The 13,363-nt window shown below is 38.1% G+C and overlaps 1 protein-coding gene and 1 long non-coding RNA gene across 2 annotated transcripts; one reads left to right on the top strand and one right to left on the bottom strand.

The window, feature by feature from the left end:
• Positions 1–1,745: 1,745 nt before the first annotated feature.
• LOC110789990 (uncharacterized) lies at positions 1,746–2,216 on the bottom strand. Its single transcript, XR_002533687.2, has 3 exons — positions 2,163–2,216; positions 1,960–2,078; positions 1,746–1,879 (listed from the first exon to the last, which is right to left on the bottom strand). It is a non-coding gene; the product is annotated as an uncharacterized lncRNA (long non-coding RNA).
• On the top strand, positions 1,879–13,033 carry LOC130461943 (uncharacterized). The gene is made up of 2 exons (XM_056830254.1): positions 1,879–2,207; positions 12,699–13,033. The coding sequence occupies exons 1-2, from the start codon at positions 1,973–1,975 to the stop codon at positions 12,881–12,883; spliced, it is 420 nt and encodes a 139-aa protein (XP_056686232.1). The 5' UTR covers positions 1,879–1,972; the 3' UTR covers positions 12,884–13,033.
• Positions 13,034–13,363: the final 330 nt, after the last annotated feature.

The following is a 13,363-nucleotide window of genomic DNA, read 5'->3' as shown; positions in this document are numbered from 1 at the left end:
ATTTCATTGCTTAACTAATTGGTTCCAAAACTTAACTAATTGAATTTTGGGATTAACTAATTGAATTTTAGGCTTAACTAATTGAATTCTAGGCTTAACTAATTAGTTCCACTGCTTTAACTAATTAGTTCGATTGCTTAACTAATTAATTCAAGTGCTTAACTAATTGGTTTCATTGCTTAACTAATTGGTTCAAATGATTAACTAATTAGTTCGATTGATTAACTAATTAATTCAAGTGCTTAACTAATTGGTTCAAATGCTTAACTAATTAGTTCGATTGCTTAATTGATTGAATCTCAACCTTAACTAATTGAATTTCAATCTTAACTAATTGGTTCAATTTCTTAACTAATTGGTTCAATTGCTTAACTAATTAGTTCAAGTGAATAACTAATTGAATTTTAGGCTTAACAATTTTTTTTAAAAAAAAATCTATAAACCAATTAGTTTCAGTGTTTTACTAATTATTTTTATTGCTTAACTAATTGGTTCAAATGCTTAACTAATTGGTTCAAATGCTTAACTAATTAGTTCGATTGCTTAACTAATTGGTTTCATTGCTTAACTAATTGGTTCAAATTCTTAACTAATTAGTTCGATTGCTTAACTAATTGGTTCAAATGTTTAACTAATTGATTTTCAACGTTTCACTAATTAATTACAATGCTTAACTAATTGATTTCATTGCTTAACTAATTGGTTCCAAAACTTAAATAATTGAATTTTGGGATTAACTAATTGAATTTTAGGCTTAACTAATTGAATTCTAGGCTTAACTAATTAGTTCCATTACTTTAACTAATTAGTTCGATTGCTTAACTAATTAATTCAAGTGCTTAACTAATTGGTTTCATTGCTTAACTAATTGGTTCAAATGATTAACTAATTAGTTCGATTGATTAACTAATTAATTCAAGTGCTTAACTAATTGGTTCAAATGCTTAACTAATTAGTTCGATTGCTTAATTGATTGAATCTCAACCTTAACTAATTGAATTTCAATCTTAACTAATTGGTTCAATTGCTTAACTAATTGGTTCAATTGCTTAACTAATTAGTTCAAGTGAATAACTAATTGAATTTTAGGCTTAACAATTTTTTTTTTAAAAATCTATAAACCAATTAGTTTCAGTGTTTTACTAATTATTTTTATTGCTTAACTAATTGAATCTATTCCTTAACTAATTGAATCTATTCCTCGACTAATTGGTTTTATTGATTAACTAACCATTTCAATCTCAAAACTAATTGAAAATAATAAATAACTAAAACTATTTATTTCTTAACGAAATACAAAAAAAATATAACTAAAGTAATAATTGAAAAAAAAGAGCAACTAACCCATTTTATTTTATAACTAAATATAATTAAAACATACCTAAAACAATAAAATTCTTAACTAAAACAATAATCCACTTAAATGAATAAAAATTCAACTAAACCGTTTTATTTCTTAACTAAATACAAAAAATATATAACTAAAACAGGAATTGAAAACAAATTGAACTAAACCATTTCATTTTATTACTAAATATCACAAAAATTGAAAACAAATTGAACTAAACCATTTCATTTTATTATTAAATATAACAAAAATGTAACTAAACCAATACAATTTTAAACTAAAACAAAACACCACCAACAACATTTAACAGTAAGCCACGACCCAGGGACCAGCCAAGCACCACATCGTCTACTGGACATCTCACCACAAACACAGCACCGACAACACCAGCAACACCATCCGCTGCCACCTAAGATCCAACAATACTAACATCACCGCACACAACCACCATACTCGGCGCCACCACAATCTCGCCTCTTTGCTCCATCATCGATGGCGAAAGTAGTGCCTCACCGCCACCTCATATGAGATCTACAAAAGTAAAAAAAGGAAATCGAAAATTTTTAAAACCTAATTTCTAAAATTAAACAAAAAGCTGAAAATTAAAAAACCTAAAATCAGAAGATGAAAGTAGTGCTTCAGTCGCCACCGCCGTTCAGTCCTCCGTTCCATTCCGCTCTCCTCCCATCTCTGACGGCTAATGCGACAAGGCGAATCACCGGCGCCACCTCTATGCTAGGAAAATCGAAAATATCAAACAAAAACCTAAAACCAGAAGATGAAGGACAATGGAGGAGAGATATGGAAGAATTACCTCGTTGCCGATTCATTCTCGATCTTGTCGTCGTCGTCGCACAAGGTTTGAAGGAAATAATGCCCTTGGTCCAAGTATGCATTCTATGTTAAGTCTAATAAATGCGGTTCAGTATTAATTAACAAGTTAATAATTCAGTGAGATCAAGTGAGCTGAATGCCTAGCTAGAGGCCGCTTCAGTTCAAGTGGAATTAATGATATTAATCCACAGCTTACTCTTGACTGAACCCGTAAGGTCACACAAATAGTACGTAAACGGATCAAGTATTTAATGGCATTAAATACTCCATCTATGAATATTCGGAACCGACGGATCTTGGTTTCAGTGGGAGCTAAGATCGTCACAGGCAAGGAATGAATACTCCGGAAACGATGATATTGCCGGAAACGGAAATATGGATCGTATCGGAAATATAAATATTATCCAAGTCGTAGATGTTGCCGGAAACGGAAACATGGTACGTGTCGGAAAATATTATCGGAAATGGAAATATTGCCAGAATCGGAAATATTGCCGGAAACGGAAATATTGTCAGAATCGGATATATTACCGGAATCGGAAAATAATTCCGGAAACGGAAATATTAAATATTTGTTCGAAACGGAAATTAATTCCGGAATCGGAAATATTAAATATTGTTCGTATCGGAAATGAATTCCGGAATCGGAAAATTTAATCGGAAGCGCATCGTACGAATAAGCATCGGACGAGGCCTGCCGGACAAGGCCCAGCACGAAGCCAGGCCATCGCCCAGCAAAGCCAAGCGCGCCGCACAAACAGCCATGCCAGGCCCAGCGCAAGGCCAGGCCCAGCAGGCTGCGCGCAGCGCGCAGCGCGCACAGCGCGCACAGCACGCGCAGCGCGCAGCGCGCGCGGGCGCTGAGTGGGCTGCTGCTCGCGTGCACGCATGGGGCCCATCGTGGCTGCCGTGCGTGTGTGTGCAAGTGTTTGTGTTCGTGCACGTTTCCTAAAACATGCAGAGTTCGGTTAATGATTAAATTCCTAATTCTATTTGATAAATTAATTAAATTAGAGTTCTTGTAGGATTCTAGGTTTAATTAATTTGTATCTGAATAGGATTTCGATTCCCTTTCCATACCGCTATAAATATGAGGCTAGGGCTCACAATTTATAACACAAGTTTCAAAGTATTCAAAGTGAGTTTTTTTTTGAGAGAAAAATTCAGTCACACATTTGCCTATCAAGTGCCGAAAATAATAGTACCTTAAGGGCGATTCTAGTTGGTCAATCTTAAGGCGGATCCGGACGTGCTGTGGACTATCTACGGAGGGACGACACTTGGAGTCCTAAAGACTTGTTCTTGTTCGGTTCGGGCGCAGCTAGGGAAGGCACGCAACAAAGAGTATGCATCTAATCTATGCTAAATGATTATGTGTAAATAATATGTTTTCCTGGGTTTATGGTTTTTCCGCATGATTTATGAATTGTCATATGTATCATAACCTAACAGTGGTATCACGAGCCCCTTATTATTTTCATAATCTAAATTGCATGAACATGGTTAAATATTACAAATTTGCAAGAATTAAAAGGGGTGATTAATTTTCGTAATTGTTAATTAATTGCAAATTGCGTTTATTTAATTATACGTACGCAGTTTTTCGGCAGTTTCTTCGTTACTCATCCGAATTGAGTGATTTTTGTGTCAATTCCGCATGTAAAAGGCATTCTAAAATTTTGACAAAAATAGTAATTTTCTGCCGAACCCAGAATTCTCAAATTCGAAGCCTAACTATGACTTTTCGAAGGTTTTAGTTTTTCGAATGCAAAATTTCGTAAATTTAAGATGTTAAATTAAATATTTGCGATTCTTGTTGATAAATCTTGAATTTTTGATTGACTTACTGCATATGTTTAACAAGTTTGAATGCCTAGTCTTGTTAATTATGCAATCTAATTTGTAATTATGATTAATTTGTTGAAAATTAGAATAATTTAGAATTAATTTGATTTTCATAATTAATTGTAATTTAATTAGAAACCTATGATTAAAAACCACCATAAAAATTGTAAATTTACGATAAATTTTAAATTTTTATGACCTAGACTTGAATCCATAACAATCGGAAATCAATTGGATAATAAATTTTCGATTTTTCGCCCTAAAATTATGAAATTAATATTATTTATTAATTTGTCATTAATTTTAAATATAAATTTTAAATTTTTATGCGATTCGTTCATATAACTTGCACGCACAAAGCAATGGACGCTTCGTGTTACCCTTAAGGGGTGTTGCATAATGCGGGCATGCGACGACGAGCAAGGGAGCTCGTCGCCCATGCGGCACGAATGCAATGAGCAAGGGCGTAGTGCACGAGCACAAGGCAGCAGCCCTGCCTTGTGTCGTGTGCCACGACCAATGGACGAATGGGCATGGGCGTAGGGCGAGCCAAGGCAGTCGCGTGTGGGCAGCAAGCGAGCTGCGCCACAACGCGCGCTGCCTCGCACAAGAGCGCGCAGCTTCGCGCGCAGCGAGCGCAAGCTCGCGTGCCACGAGCGCTGCGCCTAGCATTGCTCGCGCGCACAGCGAGCGATGTCGCCCGCCCAGCGAGCGATGTCGCCCGCCCAGCGAGCGATGTCGCCCGCCCAGCGAGCGATGTCGCCCGCCCAGCGAGCGATGTCGCCCGCCCAGCGAGCGATGGCTCGCGCGCCCAGCGAGCGATGTCGCGCGCCCAGCGAGCGATGTCGCGCGCGCAACGAGCACCAATGCGTGCGGAGGCTTGCGATAGGGATGCAGCAGCTATGCGACGAGCGCATGGGCTGCGCGCACATGGCCAGCAATGGCTGTGTGCGTGCGGCCCATGGGCAGGCAATGCGTAGGGTGTTTGCGTTACGATTAGATCGTTTTGAATGTTTAATTTGAAAATTTCAGTTCACGTAATTTTAATTAATTTTAAAATTAATAATTTAAATTATTTTCTTGGATTTTAATTTTGAATATTATAATTATAATAAATGTAATTTATTCTAATTATTTTACTAAAATTAAAATCATGAATTAATTTAAATGCGACTGAAATTAAATTAAACTTTTTGGATTCAATTATAAATTTATATGAGCTTTAAATTTTAATTAAATTTGTATGTTTCCGGTTAGACTAGAAATACATTTTTATGTTTAAAATTGGTAAAGCATATGAATTTATTGGTTTAAGTGGGAGCGCTTTTTAGTCATAAACTCTTGATTAGGTCTACAAATCCTTAAGGTTAAAACAACTTGATTAGAATTAATAAGGACTGAATAATTGGTAGATTATTGGTGCCCTTGATTAATTGCTGCAAATGTTTACGTGATGCATAATGTGTTTTACTAACCAGCTATGTGGGCCATTCATGATAATGAATGGGTGAATGGTATATATTGTATATGTACTGTTTTGCAGGTTATGAAGTGACTAGTATGGCCCAAATAGGATAGAAAATATGGTCTGCGTACCATTAATTTGAATGTAATTGGTCTAAAGTACCAAAGTTATTTTTCAATTCAAATATGGTCTGCGAACCATCAAATAGTTGTAATTAGTTATAGCTTATCCTATTTGAAGAAAATGGTGCCTCCCACGGAGATTTTCAAGACGGACTTTGAAGTCAAAGCTTCAAGATGAAGTCGGGCCATACTAGATCACAAATATCTTATGCATGTTTTAAGTTATTTATTGTTTTAAATATGTCTTAAAATGCATGAGATCAAAAGCTTGATTATGTTGCATGATTAAGGATTTTAGTTCACTTAAAATCTAACCAACATAGTAAGAGCCTTAAGTTCCAAACTTAAAAATTGAGTTAAAAGGTGCCATGCCAAAATATACACTTGCTTGGATATCCTTTACATCAATCTAGTAATAGTTTTCGCTCAGCGAGGTGTTACTTATTGGTCCTAAAGGGGCAAGGTACACAAATAATTGTGAGTACATGTTAGTTTTGGTGAAACTCAACGATATAAGTAAGGAGTCCTTTTATGTCGTGGCAAATTCGATAGGTTTACCTAATAAGTTCTTAGACGTACCTATCAACCAAGAATAGTTTCTAGACTATTAGCAAAAGGCTTTTGCTTACCTAAGATGTTCTAGGATTAAGTCGACAAACTGTGCTTAGTTCTTCAATGATTTTAGGATCTTGGAATCATTTTATTCACACCTGCCGGAACACATAAATTGAATAAAATCCTTAATAAACATTGAATTATGCATGTATGCTAGAATTTAAGTTTATTAAGAGAAACTGTGAATGGTTATTTATTTGTTTATTCTTTTCAATTGTAGTTTTTAATATGGCAAACAACAATTCATTCAACATTCGATTAATTCTCGAAAAGGAGAAGTTGAACGGGAAAAAACTTCCTTGACTGGCAAAGGAACTTGCAAATAGTTCTTATGCAGGAAGAAAAGGAGTATGTCCTAGATGAGGCGATGCCCGAAGCTGCAGGCGACGGGGTCACTTTGGCAGCCCTCAATCGTTGGATTGATGCCAACAAGGATGTGAAATGTCTAATGCTCGCCACCATGAGTGCGGATCTGCAGAAAACGTTCATCAACTCAGATGCTTTCACAATCATCAGTGAGTTGAAGAACATGTTCCAAGATCTGGCTCGAGTCGAAAGATTCGAGACTCATAGGCAAATTCTTGAGACCAAGCCTAAGAAAGGTGAGCCCGTAAGTCCACATGTTCTCAAAATGATTGGACTCATTGAGAATATGAGTCGGCTGGATCAGCAATTTTCTCAGGAAATGGCTATAGACACCATCCTCCATTCTCTTCATAGCGGGTATGATCAGTTCAAACTGAACTACAGTATGAATAGTCTGGACAAAACGCTCACTGAGCTTCACGGTATGCTGAAGACCGCTGAAAAGACGCTCAAAAGTGATAAGCAGGATGTGCTTATGGTGCGTGGGGGCAAGTTCAAGAAATCTGGAAAGAAGAGGAATGCTAAGAAAGGTGGCAACAAAGCCAGCCCAACTAAGCAAACTGGCGCCAAATCTGCAAAGAGAAAGGTCAGTCAACCCACTTCTGAATCCGAATGCTTCTACTGCAAGAAGAAGGGGCATTGGAAGAGAGATTGCTTGAAGCTAAAGGAAGATCAGAAGAACGGAACAGTCGTTCCATCTTCAGGTATTTTCGTTATAGACTGTATACTTGCTAATTCAACTTCTTGGGTATTAGATACAGGTTGTGGCTCACACTTATGTTCCAATCCACAGGGACTAAGAAGAAGTAGAAAGTTAAGCAAGGGTGAAGTCGACCTACGAGTGGGAAATGGAGCACGGATTGCTGCATTAGCTGTAGGAACTTACTATTTGTCGTTGCCCTCCGGGCTAGTTTTGGAACTGGAAGAATGTTTCCATGTTCCAAGTCTTACTAAAAACATCATTTCAGTTTCTTGCTTAGATGCTAAGGGATTTTCCTTTATAATAAAAGACAATAGTTGTTCGTTTTATTTTAAAGAGATGTTTTATGGATCTGCTAGATTAGTCAATGGACTTTATTTATTAGATCACGACAAACAAGTATATAACATAAATACCAAAAGGGCCAAAAAGGATGATTCAGGTCTCACCTATCTGTGGCATTGTCGATTAGGCCATATAAACTTGAAACGCTTAGAAAGACTTCAAAAGGAAGGAATTCTAGAACCATTTGACTTAGAGGATTATGGTAAATGCGAATCATGTTTACTTGGCAAAATGACGAAGCAACCTTTCTCTAAAGTTGGAGAAAGAGCAAATGAACTATTGGGTTTAATCCATACAGATGTATGTGGACCAATGAGTACAAATGCTAGAGGTGGTTTCAGCTACTTTATCACTTTCACTGATGACTTCAGTAGGTATGGTTATGTCTACCTAATGAAGCATAAGTCTGAATCCTTTGACAAATTCAAGGAATTTCAGAGTGAAGTAGAGAATCAATTAGGCAAGAAGATTAAGGCACTGCGGTCTGATAGAGGCGGTGAATATCTGAGCTATGAATTTGATGACCATCTGAAAGAATGTGGAATTCTATCAGAATTGACTCCTCCTGGAACACCACAATGGAACGGTGTGTCAGAACGGAGGAACAGAACCTTGCTAGACATGGTCAGGTCAATGATGGGTCAGGCCGAACTTCCATTAGAATTTTGGGGACATGCACTAAATACAGCTGCACTCACTATAAATAGAGCTCCGTCTAAAGCTGTCGAAAAGACTCCATACGAATTATGGTTTGGAAAGCCTCCAAATGTGTCTTTTCTTAAGATTTGGGGATGTGAAGTATACGTCAAACGATTAATTTCAGACAAACTTCATCCAAAATCTGACAAATGTATCCTTGTGGGCTATCCAAAGGAAACAAAGGGGTATTACTTCTACAATACATCTGAGAACAAAGTGTTTGTTGCTCGAGATGGTGTCTTTTTGGAGAAGGATCACATTTCCAAAATGACAAGTGGGAGAAAAGTAGACCTCGAAGAAATTCGAGTCGAACAACAAACTCTAGAGAATGCTCAAGATGACATTCAGGATGAAACTCAGAGATCTTTAGAAGAATCTGGTGAGAATCATGGTCAATCTAGAAATGTTACCCCGCGTAGATCGCAAAGATATAGATCTCAACCGGAAAGATACTTAGGTATTTTGACGAACGAGAGCTATGACGTTCTATTACTTGAAAGTGATGAACCTGCGACTTACAAGCAAGCTATGACGAGCCCTAGCTCCAAGCAGTGGCAAGAAGCCATGCAATCTGAATTAGACTCCATGTCTGAAAACCAAGTATGGGATTTGGTCGATTTGCCAGATGGCTACCAAGCCATTGGAAGCAAATGGGTTTTCAAACTGAAAAAGGACAAGGATGGGAAACTTGAAGTTTTCAAAGCTAGATTGGTCGCAAAAGGTTACAGGCAAGTCCACGGTGTGGATTACGATGAAACCTTTTCACCAGTTGCAATGCTAAAGTCTATTCGGATAATGTTAGCAATCGCTGCATATTACGATTACGAAATATGGCAGATGGATGTCAAAACTGCTTTCTTAAACGGCGTTTTAACAGAAACTGTGTTTATGACACAGCCTGAAGGTTTTGAGGATCCAAAGAATGCTAAAAAGGTATGCAAGCTAAAGAAGTCAATCTACGGATTGAAGCAGGCATCCAGGAGCTGGAATATACGTTTTGATGAAGCAGTCAGTGACTTTGGTTTCATCAAGAACGCGGACGAATCTTGTGTATACAAGAAGGTCAGTGGGAGCAAAATTGCTTTCCTAGTATTATATGTCGACGACATATTGCTTATCGGAAATGACATTCCTATGTTGAACTCTGTCAAGATTTGGCTTGGGAAATGTTTTTCGATGAAGGATCTAGGAGAAGCACAGTACATATTGGGCATCAAGATTTACAGAGATAGATCTAAAAAGATGATTGGACTTAGTCAAAGCACTTATATCAATAAGGTGCTTGATAGGTTCAAGATGGCGGACTCCAAGCGAGGCTACCTACCCATGTCTCATGGAATGACTCTAAGCAAGACTCAGTGCCCAAAAACACTTGATGAGCGTAGACGAATGAATGGGATTCCATATGCATCATTGATTGGTTCAATAATGTATGCTATGATATGTACACGCCCGGATGTTGCGTACGCACTCAGTGCTACGAGCAGATACCAGTCAGACCCAGGAGAGGCGCATTGGACTGCTGCCAAGAACATTCTGAAGTACCTGAAAAGGCACAAAGATGACTTCCTGGTCTATGGTGGAGATGATGAATTAATTGTTAAAGGCTATACGGACGCAAGTTTCCAAACCGACAAAGATGATTTCAGATCACAGTCTGGGTTTGTCTTCTGCCTCAACGGAGGAGCAGTAAGCTGGAAAAGTGCTAAGCAAAGCACCATTGCGGATTCTACAACTGAAGCGGAGTACATTGCTGCACATGAAGCAGCAAAGGAAGCTATATGGCTAAGGAAGTTCATAGGAGAACTTGGTGTAGTCCCCTCCATTAAAGGACCAATAGCCCTGTATTGTGATAATAACGGAGCTATTGCACAGGCAAAAGAGCCTAGACACCACCAGAGAGTCAAGCATGTACTTCGTAGATTTCACCTTCTACGAGAGTTCGTTGAAAGAAAAGAAGTCGAGATAAGCAAAATTGGAACTGATGACAACATATCAGATCCATTAACTAAACCTCTGCCGCAGGCGAAGCACAACTCGCACACTGCAGCTATGGGAATCAAGCATATTGGAGAATGGCTTTGATGTCTCTGTTTAATGTTTTAAAGTTTTAGAGTTTAAATCTTTGTAAAACATTATTGGTTAATCATTCACAATAAATGAAAAGAATTCATTTATCCATTTAATTTGTGGTTTATTAAATGATGAGTCCCTTCAATTTGACGATATATTCAAGATAGACTGTCAGGACCAGTCCTGTGACTAAGAAATGTCTATCAAGTGAACTTGAATGTCAAAGGTTGAAAATGGTCCCTAATCGGAGTTTTCTATAAAATTGGACGCATAGAAAACGTTAGACGATTAGAATGCAAGATGACTAGTAGTTCTGTTTCTTGAACTATGTGGACATGGCAATGTCATAATCATTTGCATAGATACTTACTTTGGGAAGACTAGTATCGGACAAGACCTATGAAACTTTACTGTAAGAGATGAAAGTCTGTCATAAGTAAATTTCATTAAATTATTAGACACTAAATCCTCAATACCTGAGTGATTTGAAGATTACTTGTTTGAGAACTGGTTGCTTTGACGTTGACCAACCGTCGCACCGTAAAAGGAGGCTATAAAGGCAACGCTCAGGTAATCACCTATCAAACGAAGTCTAATCTCAAGATCGCAAGATTGGGATTGTCCTCCCATAAATCGGGATGAGATGCTTAAAAGTTGTACAAGGCCACTCGGAGAGCTAGAAACTGTGAAATGCATGGTCGTGCTCGGATGAATCATAGGCTATGATTATCTGTTTATTTGATCAGTTGAACTCTGAAACCGAGGAACACCTCTGGACATAATAAGGATGACAACTCTTACCTTATGTTCAAGAGCAAGCATCGAGCGACAAAGGAATTAGGAAATGCACACTTGTCCCTAAGGACAAGTGGGAGACTGAAGGAAATAATGCCCTTGGTCCAAGTATGCATTCTATGTTAAGTCTAATAAATGCGGTTCAGTATTAATTAACAAGTTAATAATTCAGTGAGATCAAGTGAGCTGAATGCCTAGCTAGAGGCCGCTTCAGTTCAAGTGGAATTAATGATATTAAATCCACAGCTTACTCTTGACTGAACCCGTAGGGTCACACAAATAGTACGTAAACGGATCAAGTATTTAATGGCATTAAATACTCCATCTATGAATATTCGGAACCGACGGATCTTGGTTTCAGTGGGAGCTAAGATCGTCACAGGCAAGGAATGAATACTCCGGAAACGATGATATTGCCGGAAACGGAAATATGGATCGTATCGGAAATATAAATATTATCCAAGTCGTAGATGTTGCCGGAAACGGAAACATGGTACGTGTCGGAAAATATTATCGGAAATGGAAATATTGCCAGAATCGGAAATATTGCCGGAAACGGAAATATTGTCAGAATCGGAAATATTACCGGAATCGGAAAATAATTCCGGAAACGGAAATATTAAATATTTGTTCGAAACGGAAATTAATTCCGGAATCGGAAATATTAAATATTGTTCGTATCGGAAATGAATTCCGGAATCGGAAAATTTAATCGGAAGCGCATCGTACGAATAAGCATCGGACGAGGCCTGCCGGACGAGGCCCAGCACGAAGCCAGGCCATCGCCCAGCAAAGCCAAGCGCGCCGCACAAACAGCCATGCCAGGCCCAGCAGGCTGCGCGCAGCGCGCAGCGCGCACAGCGCGCACAGCACGCGCAGCGCGCAGCGCGCGCGGGCGCTGAGTGGGCTGCTGCTCGCGCGCACGCATGGGGCCCATCGTGGCTGCCGTGCGTGTGTGTGCAAGTGTTTGTGTTCGTGCACGTTTCCTAAAACATGCAGAGTTCGGTTAATGATTAAATTCCTAATTCTATTTGATAAATTAATTAAATTAGAGTTCTTGTAGGATTCTAGGTTTAATTAATTTGTATCTGAATAGGATTTCGATTCCCTTTCCATACCGCTATAAATATGAGGCTAGGGCTCACAATTTATAACACAAGTTTCAAAGTATTCAAAGTGAGTTTTTTTTTGAGAGAAAAATTCAGTCACACATTTGCCTATAAAGTGCCGAAAATAATAGTACCTTAAGGGCGATTCTAGTTGGTCAATCTTAAGGCGGATCCGGACGTGCTGTGGACTATCTACGGAGGGACGACACTTGGAGTCCTAAAGACTTGTTCTTGTTCGGTTCGGGCGCAGCTAGGGAAGGCACGCAACAAAGAGTATGCATCTAATCTATGCTAAATGATTATGTGTAAATAATATGTTTTCCTGGGTTTATGGTTTTTCCGCATGATTTATGAATTGTCATATGTATCATAACCTAACAAGGTTTTGAGGCGAGGGAGAGGCGGAGAGTATTAAGAGGAGAGAGAAAGAGATCGAGGATATCTCCTTGCTCGCAGGTGGCGAATTTCGCCAGCACCGTTCTCCACCGCCGGCGATTTCAAAGATTGAAACGCAGAGGGTTTGAGGAGAGAGAGGGAGGCAGAAGGTTTGAGAAGAGAGAGAAATGAAATAGGGTTTTGAAAATTGGGTAAAAATAGATATTTATATAACCCGTAAAATTAAACCACGGATTGTTTGACCCGCGAACTGACCCGCGACACACCCATGGGTGGGTGGTCTGACCGGTCAGGCGGCCTTTTTCAAAAGTTTGTATAGTTTTTTTTACTGTACATTCTATTTTATGTTTAGATATTGATCATTTGGTTGTATTTTGAACATAATAATTTAATTTTCATAGATCGTACATCAAATACATTAGTTTGCCGTTTATTAGTTTAACCTTCAAAATGACATTTGCATATTCGTGCAAATAATGAACTATTTCAGATTCATATTATTATTAATTACTATTCTTCTTTTTATTGTTAAAAATTGTTATGCTTATAATAACTTTATCATTGTTATTATACAATTATAGTTATTGTATTATTATAGTATAATTATTTATTGTAAATATCATTATTATTGGTATAAATTTTTTGTAATAT

Source organism: Spinacia oleracea, chromosome 5, assembly GCF_020520425.1.
Source record: "Spinacia oleracea cultivar Varoflay chromosome 5, BTI_SOV_V1, whole genome shotgun sequence".
Lineage (NCBI taxonomy): Eukaryota > Viridiplantae > Streptophyta > Magnoliopsida > Caryophyllales > Amaranthaceae > Spinacia > Spinacia oleracea.
This window is presented reverse-complemented; position numbering and strand designations above follow the sequence as displayed.

Bases quoted from the DNA above. Each gene is read 5' to 3' on its own strand.
- LOC130461943 (XM_056830254.1), top strand. From the start codon at position 1,973: ATGAAAGTAGTGCTTCAGTCGCCACCGCCGTTCAGTCCTCCGTTCCAT. The intron at 2,208-12,698 runs GTTTGAAGGAAA...TAACCTAACAAG, and splicing joins TGTCGTCGTCGTCGCACAAG to GTTTTGAGGCGAGGGAGAGG.